Here is a 25,482-nt window from a genome sequence, read left to right on the forward strand (position 1 = left end):
CAAGACCATCATATGACTGTGGTTCACTCACTGTGTCTATTCTTTAATCTTTCAACCTCTCAATATCAAGTCTAAACTTTAACAGTGCTGGGTTATGATCTATAAACCCAACTGACCTGTGGCATATGAATCCTGCCATGACTACGCCACTGTCACGCTCTCTGGAGCGGCTCAGTAGCGTGAGTAACAGCCTCAGGGCAGACTGGTAAGAAGCAGGGCACAAACCCCAAACTATTTGTGAGTTCTATACTTGGATTTCACCAACCAAACATCAAGTGTAAACTCCTCAGACACTTTAATAGCCTAATCATGGACTCACAAACAGTCCCCTCGCATACCCAAGTCTATCTTGCCTCCGAGGCAAGCTTGCCTGTGACAGATGGTTCTTTATACCAAAAATCACAGCAATATTCAGATTACCCACAGTCTCAAAGGACCAGTCACTTACCCCCGGTCAATTGCACTTAAGATCTTACACCAAAAATAGCGCTTGTAGCCAATCCTATAATAAACTAATTACAGATTTACTAATTAAGAAAAAGAAGTGAAAGTTATTTATAAGGTTAAAGCAGGTAAACATATGTATACAAATGAGTTACAGTCTTAGATTCCAAGAAATGGTAGAAACTTCTGCAATAAGAAAGCTCTATCGGTCCTTTAGGGATCCCCAGACAAATCACAGGGAATCTGTTGCTTATGCTTAGTAATCATTTCCCCTCAGATCCAAGTAGCATAAAGATAGTTTCTTTTTAACGGGGATTTTTATTCCCCTGTCCCATGAGTTTGAGCTGTGGGGGCAGTCCACATGCATGTCTCCTCTTCACAGGTGTGTAGGGATTAATCAACAAAGTCTTTTGTCCTCCAATGGTCTACAATAGTTTGTCTGGTGTGCGTGGGCAAACTAGTATTTCACATTTGGTGTTGCTTTTCTCCTGACTGGTGGTTTATAGTTTCAGAACAAATACTTTTACAGTTACAGAGCAAACACTTAAATGCTACTTTATAACATAGGCTACAGATATTATAAGTGAGATTAATGCATGCAGCAATTTACAAGCATTTCATAGAGTTTAAAGATTAAACGTTTTTATAAATCTAATACCTATTTTAGCAATACTAACACACAGGTCGCCAGCTCTGCATTTGTCAGCATTCAGCTGAGGCCTAGGGCCCTCTGCATGAGCTGGCACCTACTCTGCCACCATCACTCCCCCATCTCTGCTGGGGCCCCCAGGAGCCTCTCACCCACCACAGCCCCATCTCTGCGGGGACCCGCCACAACCTCCCCAGCCACGACTACCCCATCTCTGCCAGGGTGACCCACAGCCTGTTCCCCAGCCAAGGATCACCCCCCCCCCCCCCCGTCACCTGCCCCTACCAGCCCAGCTACAATGAGCCACTCCCTTCCGCGCTGCGATGAGTCACACACACGCGACAGCCTAGTCCCGGGCGCACGCGCACCATGAGAACTACAACTCCCGAGAACCCTTGCGGCCGGGCTGGGGTGCATGCTGCGCTTGCGTACATCCGGGGCTCGGCCGCTCTGTGCGCTCGCTGATGCAAGAGAGCTGAGCTGAGCGCGGCGGTGGCTGTAGTACCTTCGGGAGGCGACGGACTGGCTCCGTGAGCGGCGTCGTAGTGACCGGCTTCGGCGACTGACCCTCCTCCGTTTCCGTAGCGCGCGCTGTGCGAGCCCGGCCCTCAGCCATGTCGGGAGACGAGGTGAGGGGCTCCCAGCCTGAGGCCTGCGCCGCCGCCATGTGGGCAGCCGGGCCTGAGGCCTGCGCCACCGCCATGTGGGGGAGCCGAGCCGAGCCTGAGGCCTGCTCCGGAGCAGAGAGGGGCCGGGGCTGAGCCGGGCGCGGGTTGCTCCGCGCGGGACCTGTCCCGGGGTTGAGAGAGAGCCGGAGCGGGGCCTGTATTTCTTCCGTCGGCCCCTGCTGGGTGCGGGGGAGCGGGGCCTGGCGGGGTGGTGCCGGCCGCTCCGCGGGTCGGAGGGGGCTTGGCCTCCCCTGCTGGGGGGAGGGTGAGGAGGGGAGGTCACCCTCCTTAGGCGGTGGGAGGATGATTGTGGCGGGGGCTGCGCTTGTGTTCCCGTGCGGACGGCCCTCGGCGCTGCACGGTGGGCTAGGGCTTCTGCTGGGAATGGAGGCTTCAGGCCTGCTCAGGAGGGGTGTGTGTGGAAGCCTGCCTGGACGAGGGGGTACCCCTCCGGGGAAGGGAGGGTTTTCTCTCTGGATCCCTGAGATGCTAAAGAAAAATGAGTTGTTTCTGTCTACCAAGTGGTCTCCTTTCCCAGAAAAAGCAAGGGGGGGGGGGGGGAGAGGAGGAGGAATTTTAAAAACTGGACTCCAGACCCTGGCTGGCTACTAGTCTGTGTAGATGAGATATGACCCGGTCATTGAATAACTTACAGCGATTGACAAGGATATTTTCTCTAGTGCCAAGTACTGCTTCCCACCCACCCCAGCAGTTTGTCAGTGGGTGAGCTTTATAACACTAGTAATAGTGATTATAGCTGGGGGGCGGGGGGGGAGGAGGAGAATAGCTTCTTTGTTTTGATGTGGTCCAAGCAAAGTTGGTTTCGCTTGCCAAAAACCAACAGCAGTTCTTGAGTGTTGATTGATGAAAACTAGAGCCTAGAAGAATGTGGTGTTGCTCCTGCTTGCATCAATTAATAACTAGGAAATAATACTCAATTCTTTTGTAGTGCTTTTGCTGGTTTTTTTCTGGGAGGGAAAGAAGCCTTTATTTGCAGAGGGGTTGCAGTGGTGTGAGTGGAGTGGAGAGGGGGGCTTTCCTCTAGTCAGTAGCACCTTAATCTGCCTCCTTTTAATACTTAAAGAACACCTATTTAGGCCTGGTCTACACACAGTGTTTGTACTAGCATAGTTATTTTGTATATGGGTGTGAGTTTTTTACCAATATAATTACACCAGTTCAGTTCCTTGTGTGGACACAGTTATTATGGTATAAAGATGTGTTTACCTGATCTAGCTTATTCCCATTCCTGTATGGGACTAAACTATGCTGATATAAGGTACCTTTATGTCGGTATGACTATCCTTGCTAGGAGGATGTATGTGTGCAACTCAGTTTGTCTCTCTTTGTAGCTTAATCTTCATTTTTTTTAAGCAGTTAATTGATTGGAGGGTGAACCACTCACAATGAAACCCCTGTTTCCAGGTCAAGGCTAGCTTCCCACTCAAAATACTCCAGAATTTACTGGCTTCTAACTGATGCAAGCAGGGGACAAATGACCATTGAAGACCATGAGCTACACCAGTGGTTCAAATAGGGCTAATTCCAAGTGTAGGCAAGACCTAAGCTCACTAACTGGAAGTTAGATGTACTTTTTCAGTTTGTATTTTATGCCTTTAACAGCACGCTGATGTGTTTAGTCAGTTTCATTGTTTCCATGTGTAATCAATATCAGGACTTGAAAATTCCAGCTGTCTATAGCATGTAGGACATTTTCATAAGCAAGTAGCATCACATTTGCAAAGCCTAAACGATCGTTTCTGAAAATGTAACTATCTAGCTCTTGTGGCTCCAAAGAGAATCTTCCAGATGCAGAATTGACAAGTGGTCACACCCCCCCCCCCCCCCATGATGCATTCATTTGGCAGCCCTGTCACACCTGCTTGCATCGTTTGGGGAGGGGGAAGCAGGGGAATCTCATGTTTTGACCTGTGGGAAGATGCACTGGGCTGGAAACCAGGAGGCAATGAGTTTTGAACTTGCCTTTTCCACTGAGTGCTGTTAATATTTCTGTGTGGTTCACAATCCTTGTTACTGACCAGGGCCTCACACCCTTAGTCTGGGAGATAGGCAACTATCATTCCCTCATTTTACAAACAAGATACCTTGTGGTGCCCCTCTTAGTTAACTTCAAGCACAGCTGGGAATAGAACCCAGGTCTCCGATATGACATAGCTAAGCCTTGTCCACTCTGTCTTTTAGAATCAGTGTACCAAATGTATATGCTTAACTAGCCTGGCTGTAACCACAGCTCCAACTACTAGATCACAGTTTGCTCCCAGAGCTAGGAGTAGGACCCAGGAATCCTGATGCTAAACATTCCACTGCTGTCTCACAAATAGTTGTGATCCACTGACAAAGAAAGGAAGCTTCATTCTTGAAGGTATGTCAGTAGTTCTTATTTGGGGACTGGATGACTCAGAGCATTATCAAAGAGTTGTAGAGCCAGTCACCAGTTTGAATCCAGCCCAGCTCAGGCATGGAAAATTGTTCCCATCCAGTGTATATGTGATACCCTCATACTCATTTCATATTGAGGTCCTCACCTATCACAAATTTTCCACCATGGTTTGCACTAAGTGACAGGTTGACAGAGGCCAGAATTGCATCCGTGATGGAGATGAACTGTCCGTGTTAGCCCTAGCAAAGTAGTGTGCATGAAACTTGCCCTTCTGCTGCCCAGTAGATGAAGGTGACTCCCTTCATCAGAGATCAAATAGTCCTGTACCTTTCATCAACATGATTTTAAAGTTATTTATGTAACATTGTAAATATGCAAATTAAGTCATTAAATTATTGACATAGTGTTACACAGATCTGCATGAAACTTAGAGTCTATGTAGATGTGACTTGAGTGTAAACCAGTGTAGTGTCTGCCTGAGTCTAGGACAGTTTTAGTGCCTGTAATGATAGCTTAAAACTTTTGCAAGCTTCAATAAAGTGAAAACTCCCAAGTTGCTAGTCTGTTTACACTTGTGCTATACAGAATTCTGTGGGGAGCACTGAAACTGACAAAGCTAGCAGCAGAGGCAAGCACTGGAGCTGTTCACAGGGGAGAACTCAACTGAAACTAGGGGATAAGTATAGTAGCAGGAATATGCCCCAGTTGAAGCAGCCAGCATGTGATGAAATCATAGGGTACTAGCCCACTCTTGCAGTGTTGAGAGGCCCTTCGTTGGAAGGAAGGAACAATAGTGTGTGTGAAAATATGAAAGAAAAAAAGTGCAGTGAAGCCCGGGGGATGGGGGGGGAGAAAAGATTGAGGTCCTTTTTAAAATGTGTATTAAATACGAAGTTTAAGTGCAGAGGATATTGCTTGGGAAGAAAGATGGCAGCACAGATAACTGTCACCCTCTATGCTTGGCTTAGGCATTGTCTAAACAAGAAAGTTGCACTGGTTTCACTTAAATTAGTTTTTACACTCCTTTAATGCATGTAATAGATTAAATTTAAATGCAACAACAGATACGTAACTGTTGAGGCATAGGGCTAGGGTATTTCTGCATGTGGGATATCTTTTCCCCACTTTCAGATATCCACACATGATACAGGCTACTTCTGAATTTTGTTTATATAGTCAAATCTCCCTACAGATTACAACCACACCTTTTCTGCCCACAAATCTAGCATTGTTTTTATTCTGGATAGAAATCTTAAGCTTTCTGCCTTTCTCTCATTCCATTTTGACTCATGAACTTCCCAGGTGCCTCTTTAGCAGAGGCACTTCCCAGCAGAATTAGAAACGTATATTACGCCATGAGTCTTCCCAATAATGTTTGTTTTTATTGTACCCATTTCTACTATTCAGGTGCTTTACAAAAGGGCGATACAGCTGTCTCCTTTTGAAATGACAAACTCCATTGCAATCCATTTAAGCCTCTTAGGTTGGATCTACATAAGCAAACTTTGTAGCTTAGCATAATGTTACATGATATGGTGACAAATGTCTAAATGCTCTAAATCCACAGTACGTTTTCCACCGTTGATACCACTGGTGGAGCTTGCTGAATTACAGCTGGGGAGTTTTAGTGTAAACAAGATATTAGTGGTCAAAATCCAATAAGCTGACTTTTTATATAGTGTTTGACAGAACTCTTAGTTACTTGGGAAATGTCTCTGAATGGGTGACTCTGTAGCCTAACTTGTATTTGATAGTAAAAGTCATAGTACATGATTGGGTTTCCCCTTATTCACGTAAACAAACCTGTGTCTTAAAAGAAATCCTGGAGGATGTAAGCAAACTTTCATTTACATATCCCCCAAAGGATGCTTTCCCATCTGGAAGCAGCCAGAGTGCGGTGTGCTTGGCTGTGCATGACTTTCCCTGCCATGATGCTCCGCCTGCACAATTGGCTGAAGCAGTGGTGTCCTAAGAGCTGCCCATAGCAGCTTGATGCCTGCTGCAGAATCTCCCAAACTATAGGAATCTCCAGGTGGGGAGATGTAAGCGGTTTCTGGCCAGGCAAAACAAACAATAGGACAGGACTGAGTTTGGCCCTGTATTTATGTCTGAGAAGCTACAAAGGGTTTGCTTCTGGTGTCTTACAACATATCCTCATTAAATTTAGTCATAAGTAGGGCTGTCAAGCAATAAAAAAATTAATCACGATTAAACAATAATAGAATACCATTTATTTTAATATTTGTGGATGTTTTCTACATTGTCAAATACACCTCTGCCGCGATATAACGCTGCCCTCGGGAGCCCAAAAATCTTACTGCGTTATAGGTGAAACCGCGTTATATTGAACTTGCTTTGATTCACCGGAGTGCGCAGCCCTGCCCCCCCGGAGCACTGCTTTACCGCATTATATCCGAATTCGTGTTACATCGGGTAGCATTATATCGAGGTAGCGGTGTATATTGATTTCAATTACAACACAGAATACAAAGTGTGCAGTGCTCACTTTATATTTATTTTTTATTACAAATATTTTCACTGTAAAAAAACAAGAGATAGTATATTTCAATTCACCTAATTCAAGTACTGTAGTGCAATCTCTTTATAATGAAAGTTGAACTTACAAATGTAGAATTATGTACAAAAAATAACTGCATTCAAAAATAAAACAATGCAAAACTTTCTACAAGTCCATTCAGCCAATCGCTCAAACAAACAAGTTTGGTTACAATTTGCAGGAGATAATGCTGCTCACGTCTTGTTTACAATGTCACCTGAAAGTGAGAACAGGCATTCGCATGGCACTGTTGTAGCCGGCATTGCAAGATATTTACGTGCCAGATGCGCTAAAGATTCATATGTCCCTTCATGCTTCAACCACCGTTCCTGAATATATGCATCCATGCTGATGACGGGTTCTGCTCGATAATGATCCAAAGCAGAGTGGACTGACGCATGTTCATTTTCATAATCTGAATCAGATGCCACCAGCAGAAGGTTGATTTTCTTTTTTGGTGGTTCGGGTTCTGTAGTTTCCGCATCGGAGTGTTGCTCTTTTAAGACATCTGAAAGCATTCTCCACACCTCATCCCTCTCAGATTTTGGAAGGCACTTCAGATTCTTAAATCTTGGGTCGAGTGCTGTATCTATCCTTAGAAATCTCACATTGGTACCTTCTTTGCGTTTTGTCAGATCTGCTGTGAAAGTGTTCTTAAAACGAACATGTGCTGGGTCATCATCCGAGACTGCTATAACATGAAATATATGGCAGAATGGAGGTAAAACAGAACAGGAGACATACAATTCTCCCCCAAGGAGTTCAGTCCCAAATTTAATTAACACATTATTTTTTTTAACAAGCGTCATCAGCATGGAAGCATGTCCTCTGGAATTGTGGCCGAAGCATGAAGGGGCATATGAATGTTTAGCATGTATGGCACATAAATACCTTGCAACGCCATCTACAAAAGTGCCATACGAATGTCTGTTCTCACTTTCAGGTGACATTGTAAATAAGAAGCAGTCAGCATTATCAGCTCTAAATGTAAACAAACTTGTTTGTCTTAGCAGTTGGCTGAACAAGAAGTAGGACTGAGTGGACTTGTAGGCACTAAAGTTTTACATTTTGTTTTTGAATGCAGTTATGTAACAAAAAAAATCTACATTTGTAAGTTACACTTTCATGATAAAGAGATTGTACTACAGTACTTGTATGAGGTGAATCGAAACATCTTTTGTTTATCATTTTTACAGTGCAAATATTTGTAATAAAATAATAATATAAAGTGAGCACTGTACACTTTGTGTTATATTTAAAATCAATATATTTGAAAATGTAGAAAAACAAACAATAGAATACCAATTGAAATTTATTAAATATTTTTGGATGTTTTTCTACATTTTCAAATATATCGTGCACTTCAAGGCGGAGAGAATGATTCACAAGTGTGTATTGCCTAATAATATTACTAGAGGAGGAGTATAGTTTACAAAGGCTTGGAATGTGCAAACATCTTGTAACAGACATTCAAGCACAGAATTTATTAGCCAGTTATACAGAAACACTTAAAAAGCTCATAGTTTGAGAACTTCAGTCCTCACTCTCATGTACTTACAGCGCACATGCGGTATCTGTATGTTGCCTATACTTCAGATAATAGCCAACATGTGAAGTCTTCCTCACTTCAGTAGCTTAGCACAGTGCTTTGTGAACTGCCTGCATAATTAAATGTGTTGAGACCCAGGCAATGAGGGATTTGGAAAAGTGGTCACCAAGCAGTGGAGAATTATAAGATTTTGACGAGGTAGTTCCATGAAAAGAAATATTGGATAACCCTTATCTTACTGGAATAACATAAGTGAGGTTAGTAGCTAAATACACAAGTATAAAAATCTTAATTTGTAGATCTGCTGGGATAACTAAGTTACAAGGCAACAAAACTCACTAACATAATATGCTGGTGGTTCTGACCGTGCTACTTACTAGGGCAAGGCTGTGAATGAACTCTATCTTACTGGGTTGTTGCGTCAGTGGCCTCAACCTGTATGTGATGCTGTCACATTTAATAGTAGGGTAGATACCCATGTGCGACAAAATGACTGGCAGACCAAACAGCCTATCTATAATGTCAGGATTAAATGGAGAGGCAAAACATTAAGGTATGATGGAAATTTAACATCTAGTATGTAAACTTTCTAAAAAACCAAACTGTGTGGTTATACCAAATACTCATGTTCCTCAGATGCTAGAGAGGAAGGATGGCTCAGTATTGAGGGCACTAGTCTGGAACTTGGGAGACTGAATTTAGTTTCCTCTTCAGCCCCAGACTTCTTGTGTGACCTTGAGCAAACCACGTAGTTTCTTTGTGCCTCAGTTCCCCATTTGTAAAATGAGGATGATAATCCCTTACTGTCTCACAAGGGTGGTGTTAGGATAAATTCACCAAAGAGCATCAGAGGCCCCAGTACTAATTAATTGAGGTCATATAAATATTCTAGGTTGAGATCATCTTTTTGTACGTGGAACAACTGTTTATCAGGGATGCAGAATCAAAGTACCAAGGGTTAGGAGCCAGAGACAAGTATTTTTGGTGGAGGGACCTTGCCTGTATCACTCCTTGCCAGGGGTATTCCAGCTCAAGCCTGTCTTTAGAGTGTTGTCCCTTTTAGGGTATGCCCATATTGCAGTGTAAGCCTGTGCTTGAGCCTGGGCTCAAACCTAGCCCTCCCCTTGCATCTACACTGCAATTGCTCTAACCCAGGGCCCCAGACCCTGCAGGACTGGAGGGTCTGAGCTCAAGTTAAGCTGAGACCCAGGGTACAAGCCCTATTGTTTTGCAGTGTAGACACAGCCCTGCTTTTAACTCATGTCCCAGGAGTCAGCCAAGAAGTATCCCACAATTCCATGGGACAACTTCCTTTAGTCCTCTCTATCCCAACAATCTGCAATCCACTCTATTGAAAATGGAAGCCATCCCCTTTTGCCAGCAGCAGCAGCTCAAGTCAGTGTTAACCCAGTCTCTTCTGATCAATGATGTGCAAGCATGATATCAGAGAGAGACTCCTGGGTTTGTAGTGGAGAGTGAACTGATCAAGCCTTTTGGAAAGTGAACTGCTTCCTGGTAATGTGCAGGGCAGGCAGTAAAATTTCCCCACAGTGCACCATGGGGTTAGTGGGACTTGACCAGCTGACCTGTGTTAGGGACCCATGAGCTAGAGCGGCCACTTTTCAGGGAAGGGGATGGGGTCCTTGGGACTCTGGGATATGGTTACTTTAATTCAAGTCTGTGCATTGCAGCGTGGATGCCTGAGCCCTAGGTGCTAGCATGGGTTAGACCAGTCTTAACACGGTGTTAAAATACAATGGAGACGCTCAAGCCCATGGTTCCCTAACACAGGTCAGTTGGTCAAGTCCCACTAACCCTAGGCATACATTACAGTGTAGACATACTCTTAGTAATAACCCTGCTGCGATAATTGAAGCTGAAGAATAGAAATAACAGGTAACTGAGGAGTGAGCGATTTAGGCCTTGTCTACTCTAGGGACACTTTTTTTGAAAAAATTCTCTAGCCTCTGACACAGGTTCAGCACCTCATGAATGTAACCTTTCTCAGACGGAGGTCTGATTTACACCTAAAACAGAGGTCAGCCTAGCTACATTGCTGAGGAATGTGAAAAATTCATGCCCCTGAGAGACATAGTTAAGCTGACCTAAGCCCCGATGTAGACACCAGTAGGTTGACAAATTAATTCTTCTGTTGTCCTACCTACCAACTCTAAGAGAGGTAGATTTACTGCAGTGAAGGAAAACCCCCTTAAATGGAAATGCAGCTGGAGGCCAATCTACCCTAAGGCCTGGTCCACACTACCCCCCCACTTCGGACTAAGGTACGCAAATTCAGCTACGTTAATAACGTAGCTGAATTTGAAGTACCTTAGTCCGAACTTACCGCGGGTCCAGACGCGGCAGGCAGGCTCCCCCGTCGATGCCGCGTACTCCTCTCGCTGAGCTGGAGTACCGGCGTCGACGGCGAGCACTTCCGGGGTCGATCCGGGATCGATTTATCGCGTCTAGACAAGACGCGATAAATCGATCCCAGAACATTGATTGCCTGCCGTCGGACCCGGAGTTAAGTGTAGATGTACCCTATGGCTCCCAACTCTAATACCTGTTCAGCTGAACTCAGGGTTGATAAAAATAGATGTTTTTTTAATTTAAATCAGCTTTTTTATTTTGTTTAAAATTATAAGCTTTTCTTTTTAAAAATAAACCTGTTTAAAATGAAATCTGAATTTAATACAAAATATGTTAAGGACTAAACTACTTATAATCACAAAACATTTAAATAAAAAATAAGTATGCTGAATCCGTGAGTCTCTAGTAAACACTTTGAGTTAAACATTGCTTTTCTATGTAAAGAGAGATGTTCTCCTAATTCTAACTTCTGAGGTCAAGCTCTATAAATATGGCACTAAGTTATGTGCCGTATTAAGGGCTTGATCTGTGGCAGATATAGAGGCTGTGCTACTGGGTGCAAGAGTCTTGCAGAGACATCACAGGCACTGGGACTCCGTCTCTGACTCCAGGAGCCCTCATCATGTACCTCGTCGCTAGGTAGCAAAAAGATGTACCAAATTTAGTGTAAATGCTTTATTTTGTTATAAATCAACATATTTAGTGGTTATATCAACCAATAATTCACCTTACTGTAGAAAATAACTGAAGTACAAATGGAAAAGTTTATTAAAATCTATTTAAATTGAGGCTTTCCACATGGGTGATTTAAATCCTGATGTAACTCAATCCACCCTGGTGAACTGGTGTTAAAATGGCTGGAAACTTTTGAAAAATTTCACAAAGTGTGGACAAAACCAAAGAGCCTTAGCACTTGAATAAAAGGTTACTTTAGAGATCTGTCCTGGGACAAACATTCATCATGCTTCTAAACAAGCACTTGCAGTCATGTTAACTTGGACTAGTTGTCAGCTAACTCAAGTTAAAACATAACCATAAATTATAGTATAGACAAACTCCTACTTGGGACCCAAGCCTAAGGACTACTGAGTTAGCTGTAAATAGTGCTATATGATGGCCTCTTTCAGAGTAACCTGCATAAAGTCTGCTGGTGCTACTGTAACAAATTAAATGATGGTAAATAATGTTGCTAATGAACACTTGACTTTTACAGATGATTTTTGATCCCACTATGAGCAAGAAGAAGAAGAAAAAGAAGAAGCCCTTCATGCTGGATGAAGAAGGAGGAGAGACACAAGCAGAAGAGACACAGTTGTCAGAAACAAAAGAAGTGGAACCAGAACCAACAGAGGACAAAGATATAGAAGCTGATGAAGAGGACAGTAGGAAGAAAGGTATAGTGAAACATTTCATTTGGCAGTTTCAAAACATAGTTTCCAGCTGTGTGTCCTCAGGGCAAGGGCTATGTATAAGTACATGAAGACAGTTGACCACAATGAGGCCTTTGTTCTGATTGGGCTTCTAGGTACTGCTGTAACACAAATATGTAAAAGTGCAATTTTTTCTCTCTCCTTCTTGAGCTTGTGTGCTGTACTCCTGTAAGCAAAATGGTGTCTTAATTTACAAGAACTCTGCTTTCTCCACTGCAACTGAAGTCTTTGTCATGAACAAAATTGAGAGGTGCTCTAAAAACTGCCAAAATTCTTGTGGTCTGCTGTATTATAGTTCTAGTTCTTTGTATTCTGAGCCCATTTAATGTAGAGCCAGAAAGCAGTTGCAATAATTTCAGAGTTACAGTAAAAATTAGGATGGGAAATACTCAGTCATTGCAAGACAAGTTTTTCTTGGTGTCTTGGTCAATGACAATAGCCAGTTAATCCAATATTGTACTCTTCAAGATCTTGCAAGAAATAACTTGCAGTTGTATTTGACTCACTTTAACTGAAGTTAGCCATATTGAGATGACCTGATAACATGAAGTAAACTGAAGGGACATTACTAACTTAATCACATTTGTGTGTAAAATTAACCTGTTACATGTAACACCTAAGATGATTGAAAAGGCAATTTTATCTCTTTTCCACATTATTTTTTGTGACATCAAGCTTCTCTATCAAAAGCACAAACTTTCCTTTCTGTGGTCAGTTTCCCCTTGTGTGAGGAACAGCAACAGGGAAGATGAAAAAATATTTAAAATAAATAGGAAAACATGATTGTATGCCACAAAAATTGTCAAGGGGTATTCTGTGGCATATGTAGCACTTGTAACTACTAAACTAGCTTTTTTTTTTTTTACCTGACTAGTTTATCCTAGTGAGTAGGTGTCCCTTTAAGTCTTTCAGAGGTATGTTTTTGAGAATTCATATCTGAACCAGAATACTTAGGGTTTGTCTATACTGCAATTTAAGCCCAGGGTTAGTGGGACTTGAGTCAACTGACCTATGTTAGGGAACCATGGGCTTGAACATCCCCATTTTATTTTAACCCTATGTTAAGACTTTTCTAACAGGTGCTCAAACCTAGGGCTCTGGCATCCACACTGCAGTGTGCAGACCTGAGTCAAAGTAACCATATCCCAGAGTCCCTAGTACACACCTCCCTCCCCTTTCTCTCTCTCTCTCTCTCTTCCCCCCCCCCACCCCCCAAAATGTGGCTGCTCAAGCCCTAGGACTGTGGTGCACTATAGGGAAAAATGTACTGCCTGCCCTGCATGTTACCAGGAAGCGGCTTGATCAGTTTGCTCTTCATTACAAATCCAGGAGGCTCTCTGATCGTGCACATGCAGATCGGAGATCAGAAGATAATGGGTTAACACTGACTTAAGCTGCTGACATTGGCAAAGGTGGGGGGGGGGGTGGTTTCCGTTTTCAAGAGTGGATTGCAGACTGTTGGCATGGAGAGGACTAAGGAAGTTGTCCGATAAAATGGTGGGATACTTCCAGCTGACTCCTGGGACCTGAGTCATGTGCAGCTGTTTCTACACAGCAAAACAATAGGGCTTGTACTCTGGGTCCTGGCTTAACTCAAAACTCAAGCTCAGACCTTCCAGCTCTACAGGGTCCTGGAACCATGGGTCCAAGCCCTGAGTTAGTGCAACTGCAGTGCAGATGAGGGGGAAATGGGTGGGGGGAGGTTAGGCTTGAGTCCGGGCTCAAACATGGGTTTGCATTGCAATGTAGACATACCATTAGTTTCTAAACTGGTAACATGATTGCTAATCCTGGTCTTTTCAACTTTCTGGTTTTTTAGATGCATCAGATGATCTGGATGACTTAAACTTCTTCAACCAAAAGAAAAAGAAGAAGAAAACAAAAAAGATGTTTGATATAGATGAAGCAGAAGAGGGTATAAAGGTCAGTTTATAAGGATGTGACCTAGTTCGTATAATTAAACCCAGTTGGGCTTACTAAAAATTCCCCCTTTCCTCATCTATCTGTGTCCTTGTCCTGTGCCTGCATCTCACTCTTCCATTCTTTTAAGATTGACAGTTCAGGATTTCCTTGGCAGTCAGTCATCTTAATTAGCCAGATGGATCACTATTAAATTATATAAAATGTTCCCTTTATGTACACTTGGGACTAGCTGGATATACTTCTTTTACAATGTTCTTTTCTATGCAAGGTGTAAGAGGCAAGTTAGTGTTTAGTAAGCATTCTAGAAATGTAATTCTGTAAAGTAAGTGTGTGTGTGTGTGTGTGTGTGTGTGTATACACACACCCCAATCTGATGTTCAGGTTTATAATTTCATCATTGGTTTTTGATTTGAGAAAAGTAACGTCGATAATGCCAGAAGCCACATGCATTATGTTTCACTGAAGGTCAACTTTTCAAATGAAGAGCTAACAGTTTCTCCTGTAAAAACTTTGTTTCTGGCCCTCATGATTTCTTTAAACATTGGGTGTAACTTCAGGGACTCCAGGAAGACTGTGTGGTATTTTTACTCTTGACTCCTGTTTTTATAAATCTGACAGGTAATATATCACATTTAAGCATGGCAGATAAGCCTAAAGAGCAGCAGAGCAAGGATATGTGCTACACAATATGCACATTTTTCTGCCCTCTACCCTAAGGGAAAAAACTTCCCCTCTGACCTTCACAGCATATCTAAGCTCTGTTATTCTGTGTTCTTTACATGTTCAAAAACTTCTTTACATGTAGCAAGAGCAGGATTGGAGGAAAACTTTGCCTTCAGTTTCTCTGACACATGGGGTCTCTTGCCGTGGTTGTGTGTCAGTGTGGCTGGAAGCCTCTAATAAGTCAAAGGTGTTATGTGACCCTGTACTGGTCAGTAGTTCAAAACCTACTAATCGGCTGCAGTAGGGAATGGCCCTAGTTGGTCACATGACCCCATGTTAGCTAAACTGTTCAGCAATCCAAGGGAATAAAATAAACCCTATTCTTAAAAAAAAATAAAGGCTAGACTTTTATATCCACAAACACTGATTTGCACATGTGCACCAGAAGATGCACCCCAGCTGTGCATGCAAAGTTGTGTATTTAAAAATCTGGCCCCAAATTCCATCTCAATAGTATAACTAGCAAGGGAATGTCGGTCATCTGCCTTTAGCATAATCTAGATCACTCCTTCAAATTTAAATCTGTCATATTTAAGAACTGCTAAGGATTTTCTGTCTCACTTCCAGCGTGCTATGTTGGATGTCACTTTCATATGTTCTGGCTGAATTTTTTCTTCTTTTTGTAGGATTTAAAAATTGAAGGTGATGTGCAAGAGCCGGTGGAACCAGAAGATGATCTTGATATCATGCTTGGCAACAAAAAGAAAAAGAAGAAGAATGTGAAGTTTCCAGATGAAGATGAAATATTGGAAAAGGATGAAGGTAAAACCAACTTACCAAGAGTTTAAGTCCTGGCTTGTGCTGCTGTTGAAAGTGGGTAATCTTGCAAATAAAGTATTCTTATGGCCTAAATAGGCACAGGTTTTTAGTTAAAATGGCATCTCCTTGTTTTGGGATTTTCTATTATAAGGCTAAATAATATCTCAATGGTGGAGCCATGTGGTCCTTGTTTATATTCTGGTCATATCCGTCAATGTGTGGAGGAAAACTTCGGCTCACAACACACATTTCTTGGGAATCTTCTTGTACAGGCTGCTAGAAATAGCATTAGCTCTGTCTATCCAAGAAGTCCACCTTTTTTAACAACTTGTGCTTCATGAATCTCAAACAACTTTCCTTTCCCACAGCTCTGGAGGATGAAGACAGCAAAAAAGATGATGGAATTTCTTTTAGCTTTCATACTGGACCTGCATGGGCCGGTTCAGAAAGGGACTACACGTATGATGAGGTAAAGTTAAAAATGCTTTCCAAATATTTCCCAAATCCAGCTACACCAATGCTAATTAATTTAATATCCACATACACCTCTACCCCGATATAACGCTGTCCTCGGGAGCCAAAAAATTTTACCACGTTATATCGAACTTGCTTTGATCCACCGGAGTGCGCAGCTCTCTTCTCTCCCCCCTCTTCCCCCCCGGAGCGCTGCTTTACCGCATTATATCCGAATTCGTGTTATATCGGGTTGCGTTATATCGGGGTAGAGGTGTATTCTGTTTCTAACTTAATCCTTAAGTACATATGATCAAAGGTTTCTGGAAATGTTAACAAAAATAATTAGAAACACAAAATTGCTTTAAAAATACAAAACAAGAACCCGATCCTGCAATCAGATCCATCTGGGAAGACCCCCGTGCTGCACCACTGACTTCATTAGGGGTCCACATAGACACAGGGATTTGTGTAATCAAACTATGGGATTTGTGCCCACGTGTGAAAAAGCTCGTGCGCTTATTTAACTAATTTATAAAGTGTAAATGTTTTCCTCAAGAAAGGTCAATAGTCATTTCAACAAATTTGTATTATGCATGCTAAGAGCAAATTTTAGACCAGGATTCATAGATTCCAAAGCCAGAAGGTAACATTGTGATCATCTAGTCTGACCTCCTGTATAACACGGGCCATAGAATTTCCCCAAAATAATTCCTAGAGCAGATCTTCTAGAAAAACATCTGATCTTGATTTAAAAATTGTCAGTGATGGCGAATCTATCATGTTCTTGGTAAACTATTCCAGTGGTTAATTACTCTCTCTTAAAATTTGTAGATTTCCAGTCTGAATTTGTCTATTTTCAACTTCCAGCTATTGGATTGTGTTATACCTTTGTTTGCTAGAATGAAGAGCCCATTAGTAAAAATGTGTTTCCCGTGATAGTGGAAAATACATCATTTTGGGGAAACTAAGTGTCAGAGGGCTTTTTATATACAATGTTGTGGCCATGTTGGTTCCAGGATATTAGAGAGACAAGGTGGGTGAGGTAATACCGTCTTTGGACCAACTTCTGTTGATGAAAGAAACAAGCTTTTGAGCTTATGCAGAGCTCTTCTTTAGGTCTGGGAAATGTACTCTGAGGGCTGGTCTACACTGGGGGGGCGGGATCGATCTAAGATACGCAACTTCAGCTACGAGAATAGCATAGCTGAAGTCGACGTATCTTAGATTGACTTAGAATCACTTACTTCGCGTCCTCACGGCACGGGATCGACGGCCGCCGCTCCCCCGTCAACTCCGCTTCTGCCTCTCACCGTGGTGGAGTTCTGGAGTCGACGACAGAGCACTCGGGGATCAATTTATCGCATCTACACTAGACGCGATAAATCGATCCCCGATAGATCGATCACTACCCGCTGATCCAGCGGGTAGTGTAGATGTACCCTGAGTGTCACAGCTAAATACAAGGTGGAACAGATTGTTTTGAGTATAAGTAGTTAACACACATTTCCAAGGACCATTCAGGGAGAAGTGGCCAGTTAACACCTCTCCAGTCATAGGGGGATGGGAAAAACTTTTGGGGGGGGGTGTTACAGATTGTTATAATAATCCATAAATCCAGTGTTTCTTCAGTCCATGATTTTTAGTATCTATCAACGTTATGAATTTAAGCTTCCAGGCGTGGCTTTTGAAGGTATCGTGAAGATGAGGACTGAGAGGCCAGAGAGTGATTGCTTTGTGTAGGGATGCGTAGGACCCATGGATCTTAAAAGGTGTGTTTGTGGGAAGTGTTGATCATCTTATCAGTGGAGATATAGCTACAGGTTTTGCATCTGTTGTTCTGGCAGGTTCTGGTGCTGCTTTGAGTTGGTGTCTCCTAGTCTGGGGGGAGCTTGCTTCTGATGAGCTTGGAGAAGTTGGGGGGTGGGTGGGAGGGGAGAGAGGATTATTTGAAGGCCAGAAGAGGAGGTCAGGAAAGATTTCTTTCAGGATGTGGTTGATTATGGGTTGTAACTGTTTATTAATACCCTGTATGGGATCCAATGTAGGATGGTAGGTGACAACTAGGGGTGTGTGGATGGAGGGATTTTTATTTCCATATTGCAGCAGGTTCTCTTTGGGTATTTGGGTAGCCTGTTCCATGATGTAATCACACTCCACCAGACAAGTAATCTGAATGCCTGGCTGTGGAGAACAGATTTCTTCATGTGCTGGGGGTGGTTACTGGATCTGTGAAGGTAGGTGTGGTGATCTGGATTGTCTATTGGCTTCCATTGTTGAAGCTGATCTTGGTGTCCAGGAAGTTGATGCCAGTGTTGGAGTGTGCTAGAGAGAGTTTAATGGATGGGTGGTGGTTGTTGAAGTTGCGATGGAAATCGGAGGGAGTTTAGGTCACTTGTCCAGAGGATGCAAATATCATTGAAGTATCTCAGGTTTATCATTGGTTTTGTGGTGCATTTCTCCAAAAATTCTTCCTCAAGATGACCCATGAAGAGATTAGCATATTGGGGAGGCCTAATGGTACTCATGGCTGTTCTCATGTTTTGGACAGAGTGCGCGTTGAATGTAAAATTGTAATGGATGAGTTTAGTGATGTGTGTGGTGGTTTAAACATGCAGTTGAAAGTACGCTGGGGGAAAAGCACATTGTTAGAAGTTCAGTCTGGCAGAAATATGATCTTAAATGCTATAGCACTTAGTGCCATGGTAGTGGAAAAATTATACACCTCTCTAGACATAAAATACAGCAATATAAAACGTTTTGTGGATGGCAGGATAAATTATTAAAGGAATGCATGTTGATGTAAACATGTCTGTTCCTGCAGTTGCTGAATCGAGTATTTAACATAATGCGGGAAAAGAATCCGGACATGGTAGCTGGAGAAAAAAGAAAATTCGTCATGAAACCTCCACAGGTTGTAAGAGTAGGAACCAAGAAAACGTCATTTGTCAACTTTACAGATATCTGTAAACTGTAAGTTTGGCAGCTTTTAAGATCTCTTGGGGGCACAAGGCAGGAAATACTGTGGCCTTCCTGTAGTGCATAGTTAGTGATTGTCTGACTGCATGGACTTGCAAAAAGCTATATTAAACTATTTGTTAATCACTAAAAATTGTGCCAAGTAGAGTGGGACAGTTACCTTCTGTGTTTTATATACAGTAGAACCTCAGAGTTACGAACACCAGAGTTACAAACTGATTAGTCAACCACCCACCTCATTTGGAACCGGAAGTACACAATCAGCATCAGAGACCAAAAAAAAAGCAAATCTAGTACTGTGTTAAACGAAAATTACTAAAAAAAAAAAAAAAGGGGGGGGGGGGGGAGCAGCATTTTTTATTCTGCATAGTAAAGTTTCAAAGCTGTATTACATCAATATTCAGTTGTAAACTTTTGAAAAAACAACCGTCATGTTTTGAGCAGATTTATGAACTTTTCAGAGTTACGAATAACCTCCATTCCTGAGGTGTTTGTAATGCTGAGGTTCTACTGTACAACACTTCTGTTAATACACCTCAGAGCCTCTTTTGCAACTGCTTGACATTGACTCTTTGGATTTGTGATCCACAATTTGTAACCCATCAGGTCCTTGTGAGGAGTACCACTGCTTAGCTAGTTATTCCCCATTTTGTCATTGTGCATTTGATCTTTTCCTTTCTAAGTCTAGTATTTGAATTTGTCTTTACTGAATTTCATTTTGTTTATTTCAGACCAATTCTCCAATTTGTCCAGGTCATTTTGAATTCTAATCACGTTTAAAACAGTAACCATGTAACTGATTAAAATTCTGTCGGTTATACAGTTAAAGGTTTCCCTGGGGAGCTTTGGGGGGGGGGTGCTGCAGCCCCCCCATGTTTTACACGGAGCTCCGCTGCTGCCCCCGTGCCTGGGACTATGCTGCTGCCCAGCATCATGGTGCACCCCGGGTCCCCCCAGCTTGGGCGTGCCAGGATTCCGGCTGGGTGGAGTTTAACCATTAACAAAAACCAATAAGCATCAAGGCTATTGGTTAACAGGTTAAACTCTTACATTCCTAATTCTAACCCTGTCCTCCAAAATGCTTGTATCCTCTGCCAGCTGTTATCGGTAAATTCTATAAGCATACTCTTTACTCCATTATCCAGGTCATTAATGAAACTATTGAATAGTACAGGACCCAGGACTGACCCCTGTGGGACACCACTAGATGTGCTCTCCCAGTTTTACAGCAAACCAGTGGTGACTTTTTTTTAATAGACTTCCAACCAGTTGTGCACTCACCTTATAGTAACTTCATCTATGCCACATTTCCCTAGTTTGCTTGTTAAAATGTCATGTGGGACTGTGTCAAAAGCCTTACTAAAATCACGATATATCACTTCTGCTGTTTCCTATTCACTAGGCCAGTAACCCTGTCAAAAAGGGGAATTAGGTTGGTTTGGCATAATTCATTCTTGACAAATCCATGCTGGCAATTCCCTATAACTCTATTATCCTCTTGGTGCTTATAAATTGATTGTTTAATAATTTGTTCCTGTATCTTTCCAGGTATTGAAGTTAGGCTGACTAGTCTATAATTCTTAGTGCTATTCCAGAGATAAAATCCAAGCCCTGTTTGTGCCTACACCTTTAATAGGCTTGCCATTCTGAGAAGTTCTTATCAATTGTGATTCTTAAATATCAAGTTCTTCTGGAAGGTGGAGGTTAAAAATAACTTTACTTTTATTTTTAGATTGCATCGTCAGCCAAAACATCTCCTGGCATTTTTGTTGGCTGAATTGGGTACAAGGTAAGTAACTTGTACTTACGCTTTTGAGTACCTTCCCCCTCCCCCCTCCTTTTTGGTTTAGCAGACCTGATGTACATATTTGGGCATGCTTTCTTCCCTCTAATGATGAGAGTGGAGATGCCACATGGTAACTCTCCTCTCCCTCCAGAAGCCTCTATGCCAGGAGTTCTCACATCAAATTTTTTGGTGGCCTCAAGAGTGTGGCCACCAACTCTTGCTGGTGGCTGCTCTGACAATTTTTCCTAAAATACTTAATTAACATTAGGAAAAACAAATAAATATGCACAGGTACATGTCCAGATCACTGTAATCTATCTATGTAGGGTGTGTTGTGTTGTTTTTTTTTAACAGACTTAATAATAAAAATAGTGTGCAGTTGTCTCTCTTCTTTATTGGACCTAAACAGAATAGAAACACAAATAAGGTGCTTTGAACGTTGCTGTCATTTTTCTTATTGTTTCTGTTGCTTTTTTTTAGACTTGCTAGCTACTAAGTGTGCTGTGAAAAGTGATATTAACACACATACAGATATCCCTTTTCACAACAGACTTACTCAGCCCCGGCAAGCCTGGGGACAAATTATGAACTTGGGGCCAGAGCCCATCACCATGCAGCCAGGGAACGGAGCTCGAAGCCCGATTGCTGGAGCCTGCCACCCGAGGGCTGAAGCCCGATCCCACTGTCCCCGGGAAGGTGCGGAACTCACTGGCTGCCTGCTCCTCCAGCTTGTGTCTCTCCAGAGGGGGGCAGGCTTTGCGCCCGCCCCGTCCCCCCCCCAATCACTGCCCAGGAGGCTGTGGCCACGAGAAAAGCCCCTGGTGGCCACATTTGAGAAATGCTGCTCTATGCTGTGTGTGGTTAAGTCGGTCTGGTAGGTCAGGGAGAAGTTGTAACTAACAGTGCCGTTCATAGACCATCTATCACAGTATAAAAGAACACTTTATGGATGGATTTTGCAGGACTTGTTGTTTTACCCGTTTTCAGATTGCACAGTAGTTGCTAGCTGTCTACAAAAGACAAGCATGGCTAGACTTAAGTGCTATTATCTGCAAATATACAGAGAACTGAATAGCCTAGTCACAAAATGCCTGACTAATTTTTAATGCCTATTAGTTCAGGTATTGAGCTCCCTTCACCTCAAACTAATCTTACAGAAAAGCTTCTAAAACTTGGTTTGTAAGATCACTGCTAACATTCTTTCTCGCTTGCATCAGCATGGCTAGAAAAATGGTTTGCTTATTGCTATTACAACAATCTATTGCAAACTTCCTCTGAACCATGCTGTAGTGACTGTTTGTCAGATCAGCACAAGTACCACGTTCACCATACCATTGAAGAGCTTGAGTATTTTCGGGATTCGTGTGGTGTGCCAATTAGCTGTCTTATTCACAATAATTATTGCATTGAGGATTTATGCTCAGATGACATTGCACTTCGAATCCCTGACCATTAGTGAAATTTTTCATCAGTTTCTTTTGCACAGATTAAATCTTGCTGATTAGATGGCTTTTATTAAGAAGCTTTGTGCCCAAGTGTGCATCAATTGACCTATTGCGTGTTTCAGATCTCCTTGTCCCTTCTTTACAACTTGATATGTTCTGATTTGCACATTACTGAATTCATTTTTCTTTTAAATTAGTGGCTCAATAGATGGTAACAACCAACTTGTAATCAAAGGACGATTCCAACAAAAACAGATAGAAAATGTTTTGAGACGATACATCAGTAAGTACAATTCCCTCTTCTACAAGTTTCTCTTCCTAGCATCTCTGTTGTCTTTAGAAAATTCACGAGAAGGCTGTCTTTATTTTAAACTGGGTCACTGGTATAAAGAAACAGATCAGATCAGCCCAGTTCTGGTCAGGATAATCCTACACAGTTGGAGATACTAAAGAATACATGATTTTCTCACGGTGTTACAATGGAGTAATTATAGATTACTTGGTCCTGATAGCAATAAACAAGTGGACTGGAGGGAGGCATTAGTTCGGCTCTATCCATGGACTTGAAGACACGGCGAGAAAGCTAGTGAGAATATTGTAGCATTGCTTCCTGCCAGTCTCAATGACTTTTTTACTTTCTTGCCTTGGCAAAGGGCTGATGGAGGGTACTGTAATGGTCATCTCTGACTAATGTATGTTGTACACATTAATTACTTTACCAGTAAAATGTGTATACTACTGTTCAAAGGAAGCTTCAGGAGATCTCCTCTAGCTCCATAGTTGTCATCCCTTTCTATGCAGAGCTGCCTTTTTAAAGCACTGCTTTTCTAACAAGAGGTGTTGAGATCTGGAAATGCTGCCTCAGCAGGGAAGGCATCTGCAGCTAGTAAAAGATTTTGGTTAGAATCCACTTTTTATAGCATTGGTGTCAGCGTTCAAGGCAGGCAAAACATACACCTTGTTAGCACAGGAACTGATAATAATCAGTAGCTTGGCTCTGCTTTTGAAGTCCATGTTCTAACCACTTTTAACTTCTGGGATACTCCTTAACTGCAAAAGGTTGGTATAGTAGTCAAGTTTTAAAAAAAGATTGAAGTAGCATTTACTAGTGAATTGATGCCTCTTCCAGTGATGTCTTAATGCGGTACCTTTCAATTACAACTTAATTTCTTTTCTCCAGAGGAGTATGTTACCTGTCATACGTGTCGGTCACCAGACACGATTCTACAGAAGGACACCAGATTATATTTCTTGCAGTGTGAGACCTGCCATTCTCGCTGCTCCGTTGCCAGCATCAAAACTGGTTTCCAGGCTGTCACAGGCAAGAGAGCACAGCTCCGTGCCAAAGCTAACTAGTTTGCTAATTGACACTGGATTTTGCCAAGTGTTCTGGGGAGATGTGACTGGACAGGTTTACAATCGGAGTGGATTTACCATTGTATTAAAAACAAGATTGTAAAAGATACCAAGATATTTGGCTTTTGATTGGTTGGTCTGTGAAATCCTTGCAAGATGCAGATCCTCAAGCTGTTCACATACATTTGCTCATTGAATATATTTTACCAACTGTCAGAGAAACGTGATGGGAAAGGAGGTGCTTTTTAATCCATTCATAGACTTCTGTAAAATGCAAGATAAATTAAAGTTATTATAACAGTGACTGTCTTTCATTTGAATTTTTCCTCCAGTTTTTCTCTTAAGTTGTACCTGACAATTGCCATGAACACAATTTTACTATGACTACATGCAGACTGTTAATGAATTATGTCCAAAGAGCAGGATAAGACTTAAGCACACACTTCAGAGTGTCTTTTTTTCATTTAGCAAGCTCCTTTTTAGGGAGCTAGAACAGACAAACTAGTTGTTATACAAAAGAGATACTGGCTGATGCCCAATGGCTATAATAGTCATGCCCATGTTCTTTTTTTAATACATGTAAGGATTCCTGGTTACTTTCCCTCACTACTCCTGTCCTTTCATCCTTTGCTACTATGAGAACTGGCTTATGAAGTGATAAGCTGTTCAGTGTCAACTTCCCTTAATGTTTGTGTTCATACAGCTATTAAGGACACTTTATCTGCTAAATGCAGCTGTACAGTTTATTAAGGAGAGAACGTAACCCGTACGTAGTTCAGAAGATCAGCCCTGGATGCCATGTTGGTACTGAATGTACACCTAGTGAGTTGGTAAACTGTTGTAAACATTCACAGTGTCACTACTAAATTTACAGATTCTCCTACATGAATTTCTCTCTCTCTCTCTCTTCTCACTTAGCTCTGTGCTTTGCACCGCTTTAAATAACTAATCAAGTTAAATGAAGCAAAAATGAAAAGGGTATCAGTAACTTTTTATTGCAAACTAGCTCCATTACAATGGAAATGTAAAAATAGTATCGAGTTAAAATTTGACACTAGCAGGTATTTTGGGTTCCAGATTTAATATACAAAAGCTGTATATTGTAAGACATGCACCTTTCTCCACTAACAGAAGGTATTTTTAGAAAAGAGAATTCTGAAACTGGTTTAAAAACAAACAAACAAAACCCCACTCAACTTAGTGTAGGTCCGACACACAGCTGTACACTCGTCTCTAACTGTCTAGTACATGCAGTAAATGCTGCTCACTTCAGTTTTCTTGCCTAGGAATCTAGTTAAAACTGTTTAAACACTAGCTGGGAATAGGAAAGCATGCTTTCCATTATAGTACTGTCACCTAAAAAACATGGTTTCTATTTGAATAACTAACCTCTAAAATTGAAGTGTAGTGCCAGTCTAGGGAGTAATTCGGCAGCAGGCTGATGGCTTGATGGGAGTTGAATGGCTTCCCTGCATGTAACCATAGTATTTATGCACCTAGTAAATGAAGTCTGGATGACCGTGTTACTGATTCATTTTAAGACTGAAATTGAAGGGTTTCTGTTCTGAGTTTTTTAATCTTTATTTGTATATATACTAATATACAATCCAGTTTTGCTGGTAAACCATTTTTATTTGCTATTTGAAAACTACTTGACAATACAGTGCAGTTAAAGTCAAGGTTTTATAGCTCGTTTCTTAAAAGCATTTTGAATTTGAAGAGTGAGCTGTAACCAATGTTGGATGTGTCTTTAAGTGAATAAAACCAGGATCAGTGCCTCTTGTGTAACATAAGTATTGTAGTCTTGTTTTCTTTAACAAATAGTACGGGGCATTCTTCTATTGGAAGTGAGGCTGGGGAGTGGGGGAGGCACAGAGCTGTTGGGGTGCACTGAAGTAGACTTTAAACTGATTTACATTGAAAACAAGCTTGCTTTGTCATAGGTATGAAACCTTTAAAGACTCCTTTGAAATCCAGTAAAATGAATGTG

The 25,482-nt window shown here is 41.9% G+C and overlaps 1 protein-coding gene across 1 annotated transcript; it reads left to right on the top strand.

Moving 5' to 3' along the window:
• Positions 1-1,523: 1,523 nt before the first annotated feature.
• Positions 1,524-25,283, top strand: EIF2S2 (eukaryotic translation initiation factor 2 subunit beta). The gene is made up of 9 exons (XM_065414224.1): positions 1,524-1,722; positions 11,852-12,032; positions 13,888-13,991; positions 15,341-15,476; positions 15,842-15,942; positions 18,751-18,899; positions 20,638-20,694; positions 22,334-22,419; positions 23,317-25,283. Exons 1-9 carry the CDS (start codon positions 1,708-1,710, stop codon positions 23,490-23,492), a joined length of 1,005 nt encoding a protein of 334 aa, XP_065270296.1. The 5' UTR covers positions 1,524-1,707; the 3' UTR covers positions 23,493-25,283.
• The last annotated feature ends 199 nt before the right edge of the window (positions 25,284-25,482 follow it).

The sequence above is a fragment of the Emys orbicularis genome, chromosome 12, assembly GCF_028017835.1.
Source record: "Emys orbicularis isolate rEmyOrb1 chromosome 12, rEmyOrb1.hap1, whole genome shotgun sequence".
NCBI lineage: Eukaryota > Metazoa > Chordata > Testudines > Emydidae > Emys > Emys orbicularis.

Coding starts and splice junctions, on each gene's coding strand:
- EIF2S2 (XM_065414224.1), top strand. Junction 15,477..15,841: donor AATATTGGAAAAGGATGAAG/GTAAAACCAACT, acceptor CCTTTCCCACAG/CTCTGGAGGATGAAGACAGC. Junction 20,695..22,333: donor TTGGCTGAATTGGGTACAAG/GTAAGTAACTTG, acceptor CTTTTAAATTAG/TGGCTCAATAGATGGTAACA.